General features: G+C 31.0%; 1 protein-coding gene across 1 annotated transcript; it reads left to right on the top strand.

Moving 5' to 3' along the window:
• Nucleotides 1-31: 31 nt before the first annotated feature.
• LOC144963057 (THO complex subunit 1-like) lies at nucleotides 32-18,606 on the top strand. The gene is made up of 19 exons (XM_078896671.1): nucleotides 32-119; nucleotides 3,348-3,424; nucleotides 3,995-4,052; nucleotides 4,577-4,643; nucleotides 5,500-5,618; nucleotides 6,856-6,904; nucleotides 7,176-7,271; nucleotides 8,084-8,154; nucleotides 8,489-8,541; nucleotides 8,802-8,910; nucleotides 9,171-9,320; nucleotides 9,792-9,892; nucleotides 11,571-11,688; nucleotides 14,035-14,135; nucleotides 15,241-15,456; nucleotides 16,637-16,787; nucleotides 17,388-17,493; nucleotides 17,831-18,015; nucleotides 18,486-18,606. The coding sequence occupies exons 1-19, from the start codon at nucleotides 66-68 to the stop codon at nucleotides 18,573-18,575; spliced, it is 1,971 nt and encodes a 656-aa protein (XP_078752797.1). The 5' UTR covers nucleotides 32-65; the 3' UTR covers nucleotides 18,576-18,606.
• Nucleotides 18,607-19,606: the final 1,000 nt, after the last annotated feature.

Below are 19,606 nucleotides of genomic sequence, written 5' to 3'. Positions count from 1 at the left end.
ACTAGAAAACGAAATTTTCATTTGAAGAGAAAGTTGAAAAAAAGTAGGGATTTAAGAAAGTAACAATGGCGGATGCCGGTGTCAATCTTGAGTTTGATAGAGCTCGACAAAAATTCAAGGTATTTATGGTGCTTTGTTTGTGTTGACTTATACTATACTTTCAGCCGACCTTGATAAAATTGGTGAGAGAAAAAAATAATGCATCCATTCTTTAGATTGTCGTCAACTAAGTGTTAACTAACTCTAAACCTAGAGTCAAGAGTCTAAAACTAAAACAGCTTCGGTTTGAGTTGTACTTTCATTTCAAGTGGTGGACTTGGCCTTGGAATCCCTGTTGACTTATAATATAACAATAACTTATGCCGATTGGACTTTGTGGACTTGCATTGGATTTGGAAGAAGAAGGAGGAGGATATATACTCTTCTTGGGAGGCCTTCCATGACCATAAGCTCCTTGTGAAACAACCCACGCATTCCTGCGAAGAGAGGACTCAGAGGAAATCACTATTTTGCAGTACTTTTACTTTTCTTCATTTGACAAATTGAATAAATAAGAAGTAAACGCCTGACAAAAGATCCACGGTGAAAATACTTAATTGGAAGAGATGCTACCCCGAGGAGCTAACAGAATTTCTCGTCTTTCCTTTTTTTAAAAAAAGTCTTTTTCACACTATCCACTAATCACTAAATGTCCAATTGGCACTCCAGCGCAGTGAGCTTACTGATGGCTGTGACCCGATTTTAGGACTTTTGAGTGAATTCCAAAGATTTTTTATGTATGGATTTTAATGATTTATGTTTCTTTTTCTTCAGGAGAAATTATCGTATCGTTTGTAATTTTTTCAAAAACCATTTAATAAATATGATGGTAGTAGTGTCAATTGCTTCCACTCCAAGGACCTTGACGATTGACAACTTGTCTATCGTTCATTATTTATACTTCGTTCTTCTGTTTGCTTCTTCTGAATCTGAAGTTTGGATCCCTGTTAGTTTTTTTCTGAATTCGAAGTTTTGATCCGAAAACAATAGTAATATATTTGTTTTTATATGATTTTAACTCGTCTTGGAACTTGTGAAAATACTTATAAAATTTAAAAACAAGTGCTGACGAGTATAGACTCAAACATTTCCACAACAATTGATAACAAATGAATGACTGGACTGAAATCACTGCATGGGCTTGAGTTAAAATTTGACTCCTTGGTAATTGATGAACTGTCAACTACCAAGGACTCACTCCTTGGCAGCTGACACTTCCTAATATTAGGCAGTTTAATGAGCAACAGCAGCAGTGGCATTCAAATTGTGACCCAACTCGTCCATAGGAAAGTTGTGACTGGAAATTTCTGTTTGTGTTTAGCGGGGGTTCAATTAAAGATGCTTAACTTCGTGATGAAGAGGAATATCGCAGTATTTTGGTATCATTATTTTTGTATTTCAATTTCCTTTTAAATGGTGCCAAATAACGAAAAATCCATTAAAAATTTCAGGAGTTATATGAAGTTAAAATTTGGCAATTTTCAAATTCGTTTATTTTTTTATTAACAGGGTGTTAAAAAAAAATACAAAAACTCTTGTTTTTAGAATAACATCTGATCTTTATTCATGCCAAATTTCAGGGCTGTATATCTATGCGCAGACACTTTTTAACTCTGCGCCGAAATGCCATGTTTTCATTACCTTCTTATGGCTGCCTGACGATATCGATATTCATATCGATATTTTTAATTTAGTTTTTTAGTATTTTAGATTTAGTCCATAATATTTTCAGTACTATTATTTACTATGTTTTTGTTTTGAATACATACTTTCCAACTTTTTTAATGGGCATTTTATAGTTTTTATTTTAAAATTTTGTATATATATATTTCTTTTCTTAGTAATATCCAATATATTAATAATATCAATATTTAAAAATTAACAATTGCTTTTATTCTATTTTTCTTTGCCATCAAGTTTCTTTCCCATATGTTTAAATGTATTTGTTATCATTTGTATTAACATTCTAAAGGTCTTAATAATTATGATAAGAAGTTATATTAGTTATAAATCTTGACAACCCCACACAGTGAGAGAGAAGGAGGGGGGTGGGGGTGGGGGAGGGATAAAATTATAATTATATTATTTGTCAGTTCAAATGATGTAATAGTAATAGCAATAAACCCAAAGTGGTTTAGCAGAATTTTTAAAAGGCAGAACTTTCCTTCTAATTAAAATAGACAAACTGCCTTTGCGTGAATCTGTTTCAATTTATTTGAACTTCTTCATTCGGCCATTTTATTTATGCAATTAAATTACCAGATGTAAAGATAAACTCATTATGTCATTACACAACATGCGTGATATGATACCTTACTATTAGATCTAGGATAAACGAAGCTATGGTGGTTTTACTACTCAAAATTTACCATTGCAAAAAGCTCAAAATATGTGACTGGAAATTCCCCCACTGGACAGCCTCTCGATAGGCTGATTACTGATTGAAGCGAGGCTTTAGCATGGAGAAAAGAGGGTTGGTCACTGTGGACAAAATAATAAAACATACTGTGTCCCCTTCAATCATGATGAAATTTGGCTTAGACATAAATAAATGAATTATCTAGACAAGCTTTCTTTTGTTTTGTTTTTTAGCTCTCTCAATTTTGAAAATAATTACAAAAGTTTTTAATTTAAAATATGACGTAATATATTTATCAAATTATAATTTCTGATAGATAGTGCCTACATTGTCATTGATGTCAATCACACCAAAAGAAAGCTTGATTTCTGTTCTTTGAAATGATACCAGACCGTTCAGATATTATAAAAAATAATGCAGTGATTTTATGTGAAATAGTGTTATTCAAATTTTAACCCAAACTAGCACTTCACTTTTCCAATGGCTAATAGGCACCTGTCTATAGGCTGGAATCAGACTAATTAGTTTGGTGTTGTTTATTATTTTTTTTATAGTCTTTTGATTGTGGATAAAATATGGCATAATTTAGATTTTGATTTTTAAAAATCAGAATTTGACAAATCAAAATTCCTGTCCATGCAAGTTAAAGTACTCAAGACGTTTATTAAAATTGAGTTCTGGCCAAAGTTTACCCCTCATACCTTAATCTCACCCCAGGATTTATTATTTACGTGGTGTTATATGAATTGCCATTTCAGTAACTATTGGATGTTAACCAAGATGAAGCTTGCAGACAGTAAAATCTGCTTTATGTTTGATTAGAATGATGTATATATCTATCTACTGAATGCATTTTAATCATAATAATGTACTGACAAGAGAAATGACTTGTGGAAGTAGAAAAAAAAACCCCCAAAAACTTCATCGATTATAATATTTTTTATTTCAGAACTCCCTCTTGAACTCTTTATTAAAGAAGGAAATTGGGTCTCTCTTTAAATTTGTAGAGACTTACAAAGATGAAAGGTAATCTATGAAGTATTTAATCACTTGTTGGCCTAACACATGGAAATGTTGGTTCTTTTTGGTGTTGTGAGTTTTTTTTTCCCTCCTCTTCTTCTTCCTCCTCATCCTCCTCCTTTTTCTTTTCTTCTTCTTCTTCTTCTTTTTCTTCTTCTTCTTCTTCTTCTTCTTCTTCTTCTTCTTCTTCTTCTTCTTCTTCTTCTTCTTCTTCTTCTTCTTCTTCTTCTTCTTCTTCTTCTTCTTCTTCTTCTTCTTCTTCTTCTTCTTCTTTCTTCTTCTTCTTCTTCTTCTTCTTCTTTTTCTTCTTCTTCTTCTTCTTCTTCTTCTCTTCTTCTTCTTCTTCTTCTTCTTCTTCTTCTTCTTCTTCTTCTTCTTCTTCTTCTTCTTCTTCTTCTTCTTCTTCTTCTTCTTTCCTCTAAGGGTACATATATACTAAGTTTTGAGCTAAGTAATATAATGGATTTTTAAAATGTGTCTATTATTCCTTTTTTAACATGTTAAGAAGTATCGTCACCCAATTTCTAAAAACGGAATTAACTTAATATTTTTTTTCATTTGTAATTGTTTTTCAAGGGTTGAGAAAAGGACAGTTTTGGATCAAGTCTTCAGGGATGTGTTGTGCCAAATGATCGTAAGCACTGATGACTCTTCATGATATATAGATTTCTGATTCTAGTGAGAAGGGAAACATTATTTCCTTTTCACACACACACACACACACACACACACACACACACACACACACACACACTCACCCACATACATATATGCATATATAAGTTGCATGTTCAACTGGTGACTCAACCAACAAGAAAAACTTTGTGGCCTTTTTGGTAAAATATAATCTCTTGATTTATGATATATTTCCAAAATTGAAATTGAAAAGTGATTTCTTTATCATAGTGTAATCTGTAAAATAAAAGTAACATTACAATATTGCATTACTACATTAGTGTGTATTATATTGGTTAACGTTTAAGTTAGACTGATGGATCAATAGATTCTCCTCCTCTTTGGCATTTTGGCATTACAACTACTAACAGATGTTAATTCCTTTTCTGGTTTTATTTTCAACTGAACTTTTCGCTATTTGACTTTTTTAAGCAATTATTTTGTAATTTAAGCTTTAAACACTATATAATATTTTTTTTTCAGAGAGAAGCTAAAGAAAATGGAGAATTGAAAGAAATTGTTAATTTTGCAGTTGAATCTGTGAAGAATGGTGAGTGAATAATTTACTTTATTGACAGGTAACTAAAAATATGAAATATTAAATTCACAGCAATCTGGCATTTTTTTTTCAACTTTGTAATTTTATTTTTGTAAGTGTTTAAGTTTTATTCCACATATTCCACAAAATTTTGAGCAGGACGCTATAAAAAAAGTAGGTAGTTGATTTGTTTTATAGTTTTGCTGTTGCTGTTAGGTTATTTTATTTTATTATATATATATATTTTTAAAAAATATTATTATTTTTTTGTAATTTTAAATTAGTTTGTTTAAAAAATTATTTTTTTATTTTTTAAATTTTATAAATTACTTCTTAAGCATAGTTTTATATCTGTATTGCTTTCAATAGTTTTTCCCAAAGCTTCATCTCAATTGTTCCTAGAGGAGTCGAGAAGGTGATAGATGATATGTATTTGTGCCAACCTTCTTTGGTCCCATTAGTCCTCATAATTGGAGGCCCCCAGTATGTTTATAATCATCATCATCATATGTAGTACAATACCGTTCATTGCATTGTCTGTCACCGTGGAGATATGTGGTTTATGAGGTGAAAGCATAATATGTTTCATTTTATACTAACTTCCCCCAAAACAAGTCTCTTTTTATAATCAAGACATTGCAGAGTATAGAGAGTAAAGAAGAATACTTTCTCCCCTAAGTATAAGAGATTTCTGAATGACATTATTCCACAATATAGGATGCAACTTTATTATTTGAATGTTTTTGACGGTGGTAATTATGTCTTTTTCTTCTGAAATTGTGGGATTAGATGGTTTAAAATTCAAATACTTGATACCCTTCCAAGTTTTTTAGAGTCCTATTATATTTTTGTTATTTCCCCAATTTAGATATATGCTCACCCTCAACACCATTCATGATGCTGGCTGATGTGTTTGACATGCTTACACTGGAGCGTTGTGAGGACATCTTTGATTTGGTTGAAGATAAAGTCTCTGTCTGGAAATCAGTGAGTCTCTAATATGATGCAGGATTGTCTACCTCTTTAGAACTTCTGTGGGGTTGCCTTAGAAATTTGAAATAATATGGATCATCCTGGAGAATATGAAATTTTACTCATAGGAAAAAAGACTGAAATAGCTCAAATGATTCTGTCTCTATCTTATCTTTACTTTTAGCGGACTCTTAAATAGCGTTTAGAGAATTTTTTATTGAACTCGTAATAGAATCGGAGTTCCTTTTGTCCGTTTTCCCTCTAAAGAATTCAGTTTTATTATAACTTAATAAAGCAAAATATATTTTAATGTAGCCGTGTACTTTCAATACGTGTAGGATTCTATCTAAAGTCAGACATTCTAATTATTATTATTATTATTATTATTAAATTATTATTATTATTATTAAATTATTATTATTATTATTATTATTATTATTATTATTATTATTATTATTATTATTATTATTATTATTATTATTATTATTATTATTATTATTATTATTATTATTATTTTTATTATTATTATCATTATTATTATTATTATTATTATTATTATTTATTATTATTATTATTATTATTATTATTATTATTATTATTATTATTATTATTAAATTATTAGTATTATTATTATCATCATCATCTAAGCTAATGGAAATTTGAATTTCTGCCTTAAATTGTCCCTGAATTAAAAATTTTGGGTTCAGCATGCTTTACAATGAACATTTAAGTAGTTATTTATATCAAATTTATGCCATGGTATCAATAAGTTGTATGAGTAACATGGAAAATTGCCATTTGCTTTTGAAAGGATACTACTTATTTCTACATTCCTTGGCTCAAATTATTTAACACCTCTGAAAAAACATTTCACACATTGAAGAATATGTCTCTCATCCTGTATCTTCGTGCTTAGGGATTGATTTGAATCAACAAGGCATCTAAATAAAATAAAATGTAAAAGTTCTTTCATCGGAAATATTTACATTTATACTGGAATAAGAATCAACAGCAGGATTATATAGAGAATTTTTGTCATGTTATTATTTTCACTCTTAGCTCATGTAGAAGGGATTAATGGTGTCAACACCGCAACATTCAATTAGAATTTAAAATATTCAATCTGTTAATTGAATTATTTTGATATTTTATATTTCAAACTTTCTTCACTTTTTCCCCCTTCGAATTGATTAGATTATTATTCATTGTATACCATCATCATTGTCTCATTATCTTTTTTTTTTCTTCTCAGGATACATTTTATGAATCTGGAAAGAACTACTTATTAAGAATGTGCAATGGTGAGTATTGCACTTGCCATGTGAAAGGCGATATGCATTGAGTCAATATGTTATTAAAGAGATGTGATTTCAGCATATAAGAAATACACAAGAGAATATTTAAATATAACATTTTCTTCAAGATTTTAACATTTAGTTTAATCATTTTGTTAAATCTCTTGTTTTGGGATTTTGCCAAATGCAAGGGATTTTAGATGTTTGCTTGAAAGGACTGAAGAATAAACGACTATAAAGTATTAAGATTGCAATGTTTTTGAATATTTATTTGCAGATTTAATTCGCCGACTGTCAAAATCACAAAATACAGTGTTCTGTGGAAGAATTCAACTTTTTCTTTCAAGGCTTTTTCCTCTTTCAGAAAAATCAGGTATGTCAAGAGTCAACTATGACATAAAAATTGATACTTAAACTATTTGAAATATGTACATGATCAGTGATTCATTCGATTTCAATCCATCTTAATTGATAATAGCTTTCTCAGTGCTAACAATTTACACACATTGCCCCACAATCGTTTCATTAAAAAAAATAATTCGGATCTCATTCCCAGCATTGCAGGGACATATAATTCAATCAAACTATCACCTTTGTTTGTGGATTAGTGTGTATGTATCTGTGTGTGTGTGTGTGTCAGTGTGTGATGCATATCTTCCAGCAGGATGTAACAAGCCAGTACATCCCACTTTTCTCTATTAAAATGAGAGTCTAAGCCAAAGTGGCTGCAGACATCTTTACTATTGTATGTTGACCAGACACTCACTGCAGAACCTATTTCAGTCTCTCAAATTGAGCCATTTCATATCCGCCAGGTGATGCACTGTAGATGCATGCTATCTTCATTTAGGTGAATGAATTCACGGTTTAGAGTTCAATTCATGAAAACAAACTATATTTTACAGTCATTTGTTCCAAAATTAAGTAGTTGGATCTAGATTTAAGAATTCTCATACCATAGAGTACAAATTAAGTAGAGAGACCTTATTTTTAGGATGATTGGGATACAAATGTATTTGATTTATTTGGATTCCATCTTTATTATGGAAATGCAATATCTGAATTTTTTCAAGGCATTACAGCGTCATGGTATATTAAGTGGTGAGTTGCTCCTTTCATTATTTATCATGCATTTGCAATTTGGTGATATCTACTATATTTGATTTACGTATTTAACTTTTTCAGCCCTGAATTTGGCAAGTCAGTTCAACCTGGATAATGTCACTATATATGCCTCTCATAAATCTCCAAATGAGGTGAGTCTGAATTGTTATTTGACTTTTATGTTTTTCCATTTATTCGTCCTGGGGGGGGGGGGGGGGGTGTTCTTTAGGGTCTATATTAAGAAAAATTAGAGAAATTCCTGGTATCAGTTGCAGTAGGGGCTGGGTCATTTTTTTGCAAAGGAAAAAAATGAGATTTCTAAGTGAGGTCAAACCTGGGTCTTTCAGGTAAAATTGCAATGCCTTAACCACTTGGCCATCCTGACACCACAAACTGTGTTCTTTCTTACACACTTAAACACAGGAAATAGAATGTTGAGTTTCACATCTTTCATACATTTACATTTTCTCTTAATAATTTTTCCAGGCTGGAGAACCAAATGAATCAATGGAAACAGACAAAGCAGAAGAGGAAAGCAGGTAAGGTTGATGCTTTTTTCCATTAAATGATAAAATAAAACATTCAGAGTTCATTTGCTTCTAGTTGTATTCACTGCATCCTGCAACTTAACAAGTGATGGCCATGGCTTAAACCCTAATGTTATCACATATAATCCTTAAGAATCATTAACATGTTCATTTGATACAAAATCTATATTCAATAGAGTTATTCCTGTATCTTATTCTTTATTTTTAAAAAAATAAATTGATACGTATGATATCTAAAATTTTATTTTCAGCAAGATTCCAATAGATTATCACCTTTACAGCAAATTTTGGGCCCTTCAAGATTATTTCCGTAGACCTGTTCAATGTTATGAGAAAGGTCCTTGGCAAACTTTTACTCAGGTATGTCTTTTGTTCTCATAATCTGTATTTCTTTAGAGATATATGATGAGTTCAAATAAACTTAAGATTTTGCTTTTTCTCATGCTTTTCTTTCTGTGAGAAGTTAAAAGACATATGTATAAATGACAAACATGTTTTGTCAAAGCTTAACTGAAGAGTGAATTGCTTATGAATATTGGTGGCTCATGGTTTTATTTTTATTCATTTTTTGGACTGCTGTGATATCAATAATCTTTTTCACGATCATATTTTTTCCACAGCATGCTAAAGATGTCATGTCCATATTCTCTAGCTACAAACTTGATGATCTATCATCAAGTCGTAAAAAAGCACCACAACCTTCCACATCACAAGCATCTCTTCAACAACACATGCAGAATTTTTTTGCAAAATATCTTACCAGTGAAAAGGTAAATATATTCAAATTGATTTCTTAAACTTGATATGGTTGGGAGTTTTCCGCACATTGAAATAATTTTTTTTTATATTGAAATATGGATCAAATTTTTAACTTAAAGCATCTCATAAAGAGTAAGAAGCTAAAAGTCTGTTAGAGTAATGATAGTAGTGATGATCATGATGGTGATAATAATAATAATTTATACTGCACATCTTCAATATAGAAACATCTCGAGGCACCTTTCGTGGTTTCCTATATGGAGAAGTATATTCCCAGATTCCATTAATAGCTAAAAGTGTGATTCACGTTAAGATTCATAATGACCAATAGAGTGCCCTGAGATTATAAGGACAGAAGTTATATGCAACGGAAGAATTTGTTGAAAATTTTCAATTATGCTTTGTGGGGGCGGGAGGGAATGTGATTTCCAAATCATGCATCAAGAAATGGTCTGATCTTTATCTTTCTTTTCTTTTTTCAGCTTCTTAATCTTCAGCTCAGTGACAGCAATTTTCGTAGATATGTTCTTGTCCAGTTCCTTATTATATTTCAGTACCTCAAAAACCCTGTCAAGTTCAAAAAGTAAGTAATGGCAAGTCATCATCTGCAAAATAAAAATAGAAAAAGGAGAAAAAAAATAGAAGGCATCATCTAAAAATATGTTGGGATTGAACCTTACACTTACATTTTTGAAAAATTATAATCAGGGAACAGGGGGGGGGGGGTAATTGTTATTATACCCTATCATTTCTTTGTGAAAACGTAATCGTTGAATATTGCTTTGAGCCCATGGGATAAAATATTTACCCAATGATTGCAGAATATTTCCTCTTCTTTTATTGACTTAAACAAACTTTGAAAAGACAGCTGATTGGTCATTGCAATAATCTTTTAGAAGTATAAATAAAATTCCAAGGTTTTTTTCTTTTTTTTTGGGTAAAATTGTCATTCAAGCAGATGTAGAAAAACACAAGTGATGAATCGAGGTTACTATTGCTGTGCATCCAACACCATTAAAATTCCTCATTCTAGCTGAATTATCTTCTTCATCATTTTTGCAATTATTGATAATGAAATATCTAAAAATATTGCTCTGAGGGGCGGAATAAAGGTATTCTTTCATGGGTTTGGATTAATTAAATTTGTTATCTTTTTTTATCGCAAAATAACTCATATGCAAGCTCTTGATTTATTTGGTGCAATAAAAAATAACTCGTCCGTGAAAGAATACTAAAATATGGCAGGCTGATATATGGATTTAATTTTGCCCTATTTGCCAGTGTATCTTAAATTAATTTCTTATGTGTCCTATTTTAAGCCTGTTCCAATTATTTTTTTCCACTTCTCACCCATTTCCGTTAGTTTTATAATAATGGTTGTATTCCCTAGCATTGTTTGCATTCATGTCAAAATCTTTACCAAATAAGCAAACTTAAAGGAGAACTTCTTTTGTAATACAACCTTGATGAAATGTGATAATGAACAACTTTACTCACTGTTTGTCCACATGCTTGAATATCACATTTTTATATTGTTATCCAATGAGAAATTCTGTTTATATAAATCCTTATATGAATAATGATAATTAATGAACACTTTATTTTGCCTCAAAAGTGGTTTGGGCAATGAATGGAATTCCCCAGGGGACATTTTGCCATATCTTCTATATTCCTATATGATTTGTCCTTCCCATGTGCCTTTATGTCATTCTGAATTGATGATCATTAGTTTTCAATCGGGCCCTGTCCTGAGACTTTTACTAAGAGAGAAACAGCCAGATGAATTTTTTTATGTCTGTTTGTTTTTCATGTGAATTATCTCTCCATTATATATTTTGTTATTGTTATATTCTGATAAATTTCTCATATACATTTGAGTGTGTCCCTTTTGGTGGAAATCCCCTTGCAGTGTAGAGTGAGACTTTTAATTGTTTTCTTGTTACCGACAACTATTGTTTGCTAGAATGATCTTAATATTTTAACTATTCTAATACACTCCTTTTCACTGACACTGAAATGATGGAATAGTATCACAAGTGCATTAAAACCCCCTAAAACATAAAGCAAACAATAATTTGTATTGAATATTGAAGAAAAATAAACTCATAGGTTTTTTTTTGTTTTAAAAAAAATATAAATTTATACCCTATATTGATGTTCACCAAAGTCACGAGTATAGATTTAAATGTAACTCAAGTAAGACAATTCCTAATGAAATTCTCTTATTGAATATGTGCTACTGATTTCATCCATCTTGACAGCCAAAATCAGGTGCTGACAGAGGAGCAGTCAGACTGGATTAAGGAGTCTAAAGAAACTGTGCTTAAGCTTTTGTGTGAGACACCACCCCTTGGCGAACAATTTTGTAATTCTGTGAAGGTAAGTTTTCTTATGATTATTTTTTTTTCAATGACAATGTGTTTAAAATAAAAAAAAAAAAAAATAGAGCCATACCAATCTTATTTACAGGACTTGCTGGATTCTAAGGAAAAGCCAAAAGTCTTGCTAGAATCGAGGAGTGCCGAAATCGATGTGTGGTTACGACTTATCGTGAAGATAATATTTGGTCACTCAGCTCCAGCAGGCTGTATTGCAAAGTGTGCTGGAATTTGGTGTGATAAAATCCAGCAAGAACTATATTTGTTTTTCTTTTAGCTTGTTTGATTGTTGTTGGGTTTCTTTAAAATTTAATTCATCAGATATGTCATTAAACAATCTAATATTTACCAATTCTATGATGACATACATCCTTGCCCTGTAATACAAAAATTAACAACAGTTTTATGGCTGATTGTTTATCTTTGTATACTGATGTCAAATGTGGCTGTCCTGCTCTTGTGTAAAAGGTAGGATCTGAGATTTGGTTGAGGGAATGTTCGATGTTCCCATATTGACTAAAAAAGGGGAAAAATAGGTTTCTTTATTAACGGTAAACTGAGAGAGGTGACATAGTACCCATCTTCAAAATAATGTCTCATATTTATATGATATAGAAATTATAGGTATTATTGTTATTGTTATTATGTTTTTGTTATTATTATTATTATTATTATTATTATTATTATTATTGTTATTATTATTATTATTGTTATTATTATTATTATTATTATTATTATTATTATTATTATTATTATTATTATTATTATTATTATTATTATTATTGTTGTTGTTATTAATGGGTTTTTTTGGGGGTTTTTTTTTTTGGTACGTGATGATGCTTAGATGATATTTATAAATTTGTAAGGTATTTGATTATCATTATTTTCAGATTATTTTTATTTTGACATTTGTGTATGTATCAATTGCCCTTTTATGATATTAGAAATCCTGGTTGGCAGTTTGTTTTAATATCTATTTCATTTTTATTTTTATTTCAACTTTTAATTGTGTGTGCCAAATTTATATTGGATTTCGTTTTCTTGAAGATTATTAACAATTCTATGATGAACTGCATCCTTGCCCTGCAACATGGAAGACGGCAACAGTTTTCATGGCTGCTTGTCTGATTCTGTGTAGTGATGTTAAACTTGGCTGTCCTACTCTTGTGCCAGAAGTGGGATCTGAGAATTGTTAAAAAAAGAATATGTAATGAATGTGACTTAAACCTCTGATAATAATTAAGTAAATGAAACAAAACTTAATCTAATGATGATGTATTTAGTCATGGATTGAAAGCTTGAAAAATGTAATTTACTGAATAATTGAAATTGTAATAATAAGTAGGCTATATGTATGAATATGAACATTTATATTGAACACTTCACCGCAATCAACATGCTACATTGTGTGACATTGATTTCCCCATTAGACCAAATTTGCAAGTCTTACAGTACAAATGGCTTGTTGCAGTCTTAATTTATCCCATTTATTTATTCTGTAATTTCCCTTCTCCGTGGATTGGGGAGAATTTCAAAAACAAAGGATCTGCTTTTGCATCCCCTCTTTCCTCCTTTATCTGTTATCTCATACTTGTGTCTTCTATCCTTATTACGAAATTTTGCTTGGGGAGGGCAGGAATCTTTTATTTTGGCAGAAACAGTCTTATGTAGGTGTCTGTTTTTTGTTTGTTTTTTTTTGTTTGTTTTTTGTTTTGGTTTTGTCTTAGTGTAGGAGATATAATTGTGATTATAATTACGTATTTTGCTATGGAGAGTATTCCTTTTTTACAGGTTTGGAAAGGGGGTTTGGGAAGGTTGAAGAGGAGGGGGAGACCCTGCTATTGTATTTTTGCAGGACTTTTTATATGGTCATAGACAAAGGATTGCGTTTGGATTTACCTCTGATTCTGTTTGAATTCATTCCATTTTTCTTACTATTTCCCGTAAAAGGCAAATAAAATCTAGATTTATGTTTTTTTCTTGTCTATTCATCTCCTTTTCATCTGTGCTACATGACTATAAATTTTAAAAGTATTTTTACTTTTGAAAAAAAAAAAAAAAGGAAGAAATAAAAGGTAGAAAAAAAGACAAAAACACATTACTGCAAAACTGTTGTCTGAATCTAAGATAATAGAGGCTATGCAGGGATCAATTTGATGAATATTGCTATGATATTTTATACAAGAGGAGATTTATGTCTATATTTCATTTCCTGTAAGAGAATAACATCCATAAGCATATATTTTGTTTGTTGGTGAGATTCATTTCTACAGTGCATGTTAAAAAGAAATATTTTTTTCTGTTCCGGCTGTAAATTATAGGAGGTTTCTGTTTTCTATTTCGATAGCACATGCTGGAGAGGGAAGAACATTGGAACACTTGGAAAAATGAAGGCTGTCCCAGTTTTATCAAAGAAAAGCAAAAGGAGCCACCAAAACCAAAATCAAAGTATGTCAAATGATTCAGGGGTTAATTTTCCTGCTTGTCAGTCACACGAACAAGCATGATTGAAACAATTATACTTCTTTTGTTTGATGAAGAATTAAAGTCCAAATAGTGAATTGTCAGCTTTATTATATTTACCCAGTCTTTACATTTTACCATTTATTATCAGTTTTAAGCAGTCATCTTTCAGTTTTAAAATTTTTTTTCACTGTACTTCATATAACTAGAAGAAAATAATAGCTTTGTTACTCCCATATAAACTTTTAAAATCCTTCAAGTTGTACGAAACAACAGTGCTAGACTAATTTTGAAAAAAAGACAAAAAAGAAAAAAAAAACATCTGCTTCTGATCTCCTTAGAGAGTTGCACCGGTTACCTGTTGAGAAACACACCATCTATACAATATGTTCCATTGTTTTACATAATAATGCCCCTGCATATTTATATGGCCCTGAAATCTAAGATCTAATACTAATAGTGATTAAACAATCTTATCTAAACCTAAAACATCCCACAAGATTAGTGAACAATTGTTTGCTGACTCATTATCTACTTTCAAATCTAAATTGAAAACTCACCTTTTTGTCTCATGATTTCTATTTTGTAAATTAATTTTTTTTTCCTATCATGTGTGTAAAATGTATATTGATATGTAAGTAATTGAAATTGCTATGTTTCTATTTTTCATTGTATTTCTTTATTTATTTTTGGAATGTATAGCACCTAGATCCTGATGAAATTGGGGAAGGCGCTATACAACAGCCATTTATATTATTATTATTATTATTATTATTATTATTATTATTATTATTATTATTATTATTATTATTATTATTATTATTATTATTATTATTATTATTATTATTATTATGTGCTTTGTAATGAATAATTAATGCTGATTTTTTAATTTCTTGGAATTCATTATATCTATAATGTTTTCTTTTATCAAGGAGAATGATATTTGAATCAATGGGGGACAGTTACTTTGTCTAACAGCAGCAATTGATTGTGACAAACTGTTATATTGCATAGTTTGCAATTTTTATTTTATTTTTTTTAATTTAAAAGGAGGAAAAGTTATAATCAAATGTTTAATTTGTTTTGGCAGACCCAAGCGTCGTCTCATTGGTGATGATTTAATGGCAACGGGAGGTAAAGTGGTCAAGATGGGAAGTCCAGAGTTGACACGTCTTTGGAATCTTAATCCTGATAACATGGAGGCATGTAAAGCCATTTCACGTGTCTTTCTTCCAAAATTGGACGATTTCTTTGATAATGCAATAGACCAAGCTGATCCTGAAGCCATGGTGGAGGAACAGTACAAGTAAGAATAAAGAATTTATTATTGAAGTTTGGAAATGCAATAGAACAAGTTGGTTTTAAATAATATTTGGTGTAAAAGATGACAACTAGTTTTGTCCTGCTGCAGCAATTGAATTTGCCAGAAGTATTGCATATTTTGTGTTGTTGTTCAATGATTTGAGAAGCTGTTATTAGTTTGTTGTTGAACTTCGATAATACAATAGTCTAAGCTGATTCTGACACTGTGCCGAAATAGCTTATTAGTCATCTATACACTCATTTGCTCAGCTTTAAAACAATCCCTGGGTGGGGATCCTGACCTCCCATTGCGGGCAGGGAGGTACATACTGTGTCTTCTATCTCCTTATATCTGTTTTCCAACATGCTTTCTGTCTTTGTCTTGGAATGAGGTTACTTGGTTTTGTCCTGGCCCTTTCCGGAGTCCTGGCTGGGAGGGAAACAGTCAAATGCATAGTTATTGTTTTGGGAGATGATATTTTTTTCCTTGTAAATCATCTCTCTGTTATGCATTGTATTATGTTTAGTTTGCATATTATATTATATAATTGGTAAACATTTGAGTGTATTCCTCTTAGTTGGGGCCTGTGCTTGTGTCTGGATGAGACTTTTAGGTGATCTCAAATTAAGTACATTGGTGGTATGCTCTTGGAATCTACATCTGATCCCTATTTGTTCCCAGTTCCCCTTTGTCTTACTTTCTCTTGGGTGCTTTAATTGTAATTCTAGAACTTTTTACTATCCCATTTTCTTCCTTTTTACTGGCGCTGATATAACCTTAACGTGTTGCAAGCGCCGTAAAACCCTTAAAAACAAAAAAACATAAAACAATCCATATATATAAAAAGTTTTTTTGCTACAATACTACAAAATCACCTCTAATTCAATAAGTTTTGTTTGAAGTTTAAGATAAATTTGCTGCTGGAGCACACATGAAAAGGATATTGAAAGTAACATAAGTTTCTATACAATGTCTTGCTCATCTATATGTATTCATTGGGATCGCTTAGGATTGTGAGAGGCAAATAACATTTTGTCAATGATTTCATGTATTGAAAGGCCATTTAAATATAAGGCGCTAAACGAGAGTATGTGAAATCAACTATGAATTCATGTCAAAGTAAATCATTGCTTGATGAGGGGATACAATACTACATTTGCTTTATTTTTTGTTGTTGAATCAGGGACATCAACCATGAAAACTTCCAATGGAAAGCTTATCGCCTCCTTGCCAGATCTTCCCCTCATTTCTTTGTCCACACAAACACCCCAGGCCAGCCATTAAATGTCCACCTCAAAGACATTGTTGATAAAATGTCTAAAGAGAAAAACCCTGTAAGTAATGACGTGAGCTTTGTCTTGTTTTGGTTTTTCATAATCACTTCGTGTTGTATTGTTATATAGTGTTTATTTTATTTTTATTTTTTATGGAAGAGGGGAGGGGGGGGAAGAGGTCAGTTTTGTTTTTTGTTTTCTTTTTCTTTTTAGTTTTATATCGTGGGTAAATTGAACCAAAGCTCAAAATTAAATTAATAATAAGAACTAGTAATTTATTGATTCATTTTCTTTTTTCTACTGAAATCAGTGCTCTGAATATATTTGCTTCTTTATGGTATCAAGATTTAAAAGAAGACATCGTGATTAAAAAAAATTTTTTGTTTTGTTTTTTAACCTCAGGAATGGGAGACACCCAATGTTTGCCGTTGCTTTGCCAATTTAGAATTATCTCCGTCTTTTAAATACGACAATAAACAGGTATAGGTATATTGACCTTAAAAAAAAAAAAATTTAAATTAAAAATTCGGTGTTTTTTGGGGTTTTTTTGTCTTCTTTGATTGCTTTTTTTTTTTCTCTCTTCTCTTTTTTAATATTGTGTTTCAAACACTGATTCAATTGTAAAGCCTGTCTGTGCTTAACTTTTATTTTTACATCCAGAACATGTCTACATCAGAAATTAAGCCGGATGTGAGTCTGGCAGAGGAAGAAGAGGAAATGAAGGACAACAATGATGAGGATGATGACCTGGGGCAGGAGGAGCAAGGTGAGTATTGCTATTTCTTTTGTCATTTAAAAACAGTTTTTATAATTGTGTTGAGTCAGAGACTTGGTCATAAAGCAGACTCATTGCTAGAATGAGCTTTCTACTTAATGATGTAACATTATGATTGAAGGAATTAGAATGTAGACCGCCCATTATTTTATAAAATGAATTACACTTTTTCTTTTTTTATTCATCACATTCTCATATGCTCAAGTCTTTTTTTACTACATGCAATAATCGAATTTTTTTTGGAAATTTTAAAATTAAGTTTTGGTTTTGTATTCGTTCCTCGTTATATGGCCACGAATCACAATATTTTATTCCTCATAATCGCCAGATGAAAATGGTAGTCCTTCTCTACAACTGACCAAGGACCAAATAAGAATTGTCTCAGCACAACTCGGCAGCAACTGGATGAACCTTGGATCACAGCTTGGTGTTCCCAAGGATGACATGGACTATTTTAAAGGCCAATTTGATAACAATACAGAGGCAGCTGTCTCCATGCTTACAGTCTGGCAGGTTAGTGACTGCGTTGTTAAAGTTTTATGCAGTCATCTTTCGGGTTTTAAACAATATTATTGAGGCTGAAAAAATCAGATGAAAATTATTATTATTACTATTTTTTATATTTTTTTTTACAAATAACCATCATTTGTATGTTATCCAATAAAGAAAAAAAAAAAGAAATTTTGCATGAAGAATTCTTTCCATTTTGAGAAGTGTTACAAACTTTAAAAATTGAAAATAACAATTGATATCAATGGGTTTGTTTAATTCAGATGGTATTTGTTGAAATTATAGTTTTATCTCCCCTTCAATGTTTATTTTAGAGGAATAGGACTCAAATTTGGCAAGAATTTAACAGTTAAACAAAAATAAGTTATAGAATTGTCAGGAATTTCAGGTTACCAATGGTATTCTGTGTTTGACAGCTTTTATAATGAAATTTGTGATCTAAAATTACATCATGTGTTCTATTATATTTTCAGGAAGAAGATCCAGAGAGAGACTGTGTTTCTGCAGTCATATCTGCCTTGAAAGTCATTAAACTCGAAGCTATCATTGATCTTTTGTCTTGATATCAATATAATAAACTGTTATTTTAACTAACTTGTTCTTCGGTTTTGTATTTTCATTTGTATTAGTACTTAACTTTTGTTGTCTTGCAACGTATCACATTAAAAAAAAAAAAAAACTTTACAAGGCTCATAATGCTTTAACAAATGCTAAAGTAAGTATAAGAAAAAGATGCTTTTTTGGGGGGTTGAATAATGCATGCTACTTGTTTTAATTGAGGTTTAAATGACAAGAAGATAAGGTAGATATCATGTTCAGTAGAAGAAATGAAAAATGAATATGACCATTTGTATTCCACATTTCAACATGCTCAATGCATTTCACAATACATACTCAATTTATTCTTCAAGCAGGTTGTATGGAACTAATTTTCCATTTCATACAAATGTATAATATTATGTTATGTGTCCTTTTAATATTAGCGCTCTTACAAATATTGGATATTTATTACAATAAAGGAGCTGGTGTCAACACCAGGTGCAGTTGAGATATTTTTTTCTGACCCAGCAATGCTTGGGTTATTGAGTTTGTTGGATCTGATGGAAAATAGTCTGAAATCCTGCATAAAGATAACCAATACAAAGGCAAAAAGTGTGCTGAAATCCTGCATAACGCTAATCAATATAAAGGCAAAAAGTGTGCTGAAATCCTGCGAAACAATAACCGATGTAAAGGGAAAAAGTGTGCTGAAATCCTGCGTAACAATAACATGTAAAGCTAAAAAGTGTGCTGAAATCCTGTGTAACAATAACCGATGAAGGCAAAAAGTGTGCTGAAATCCTGCGTAACAATAACCGATGAAGGCAAAAAATGTGCTGAAATCCTGCGTAACAATAACCGATGTAAAGGCAAAAAGTGTGCTGAAATCCTTCATAACGATAACCAATAAGCTACCTCTATCCTCTGGAAACGGTAGTAAAAGAATGGGGCATCTTTAAGTTTATCTTTTCAGGGCAAATTTTTTTCTTGGTATGCAAAATCTCTGTTTTAGTTTTGATTTGAACCATTTAATCTATAAAAATATTGAGCTTTT

Source organism: Berghia stephanieae, chromosome 1, assembly GCF_034508935.2.
Source record: "Berghia stephanieae isolate SIO BIC M18660-M18661 chromosome 1, UCSD_Bste_1.3, whole genome shotgun sequence".
Classification (NCBI taxonomy): Eukaryota; Metazoa; Mollusca; class Gastropoda; order Nudibranchia; family Aeolidiidae; genus Berghia; species Berghia stephanieae.
Note: the sequence above shows the minus strand (reverse complement) of the source record. Positions and strands in the feature narration are given on the sequence as shown.

Bases quoted from the DNA above. Each gene is read 5' to 3' on its own strand.
- LOC144963057 (XM_078896671.1), top strand. From the start codon at position 66: ATGGCGGATGCCGGTGTCAATCTTGAGTTTGATAGAGCTCGACAAAAA. The intron at 8,542-8,801 runs GTAAGGTTGATG...TTTTATTTTCAG, and splicing joins AAAGCAGAAGAGGAAAGCAG to CAAGATTCCAATAGATTATC. The intron at 11,689-14,034 runs GTAAGTTTTCTT...CTATTTCGATAG, and splicing joins AATTTTGTAATTCTGTGAAG to CACATGCTGGAGAGGGAAGA.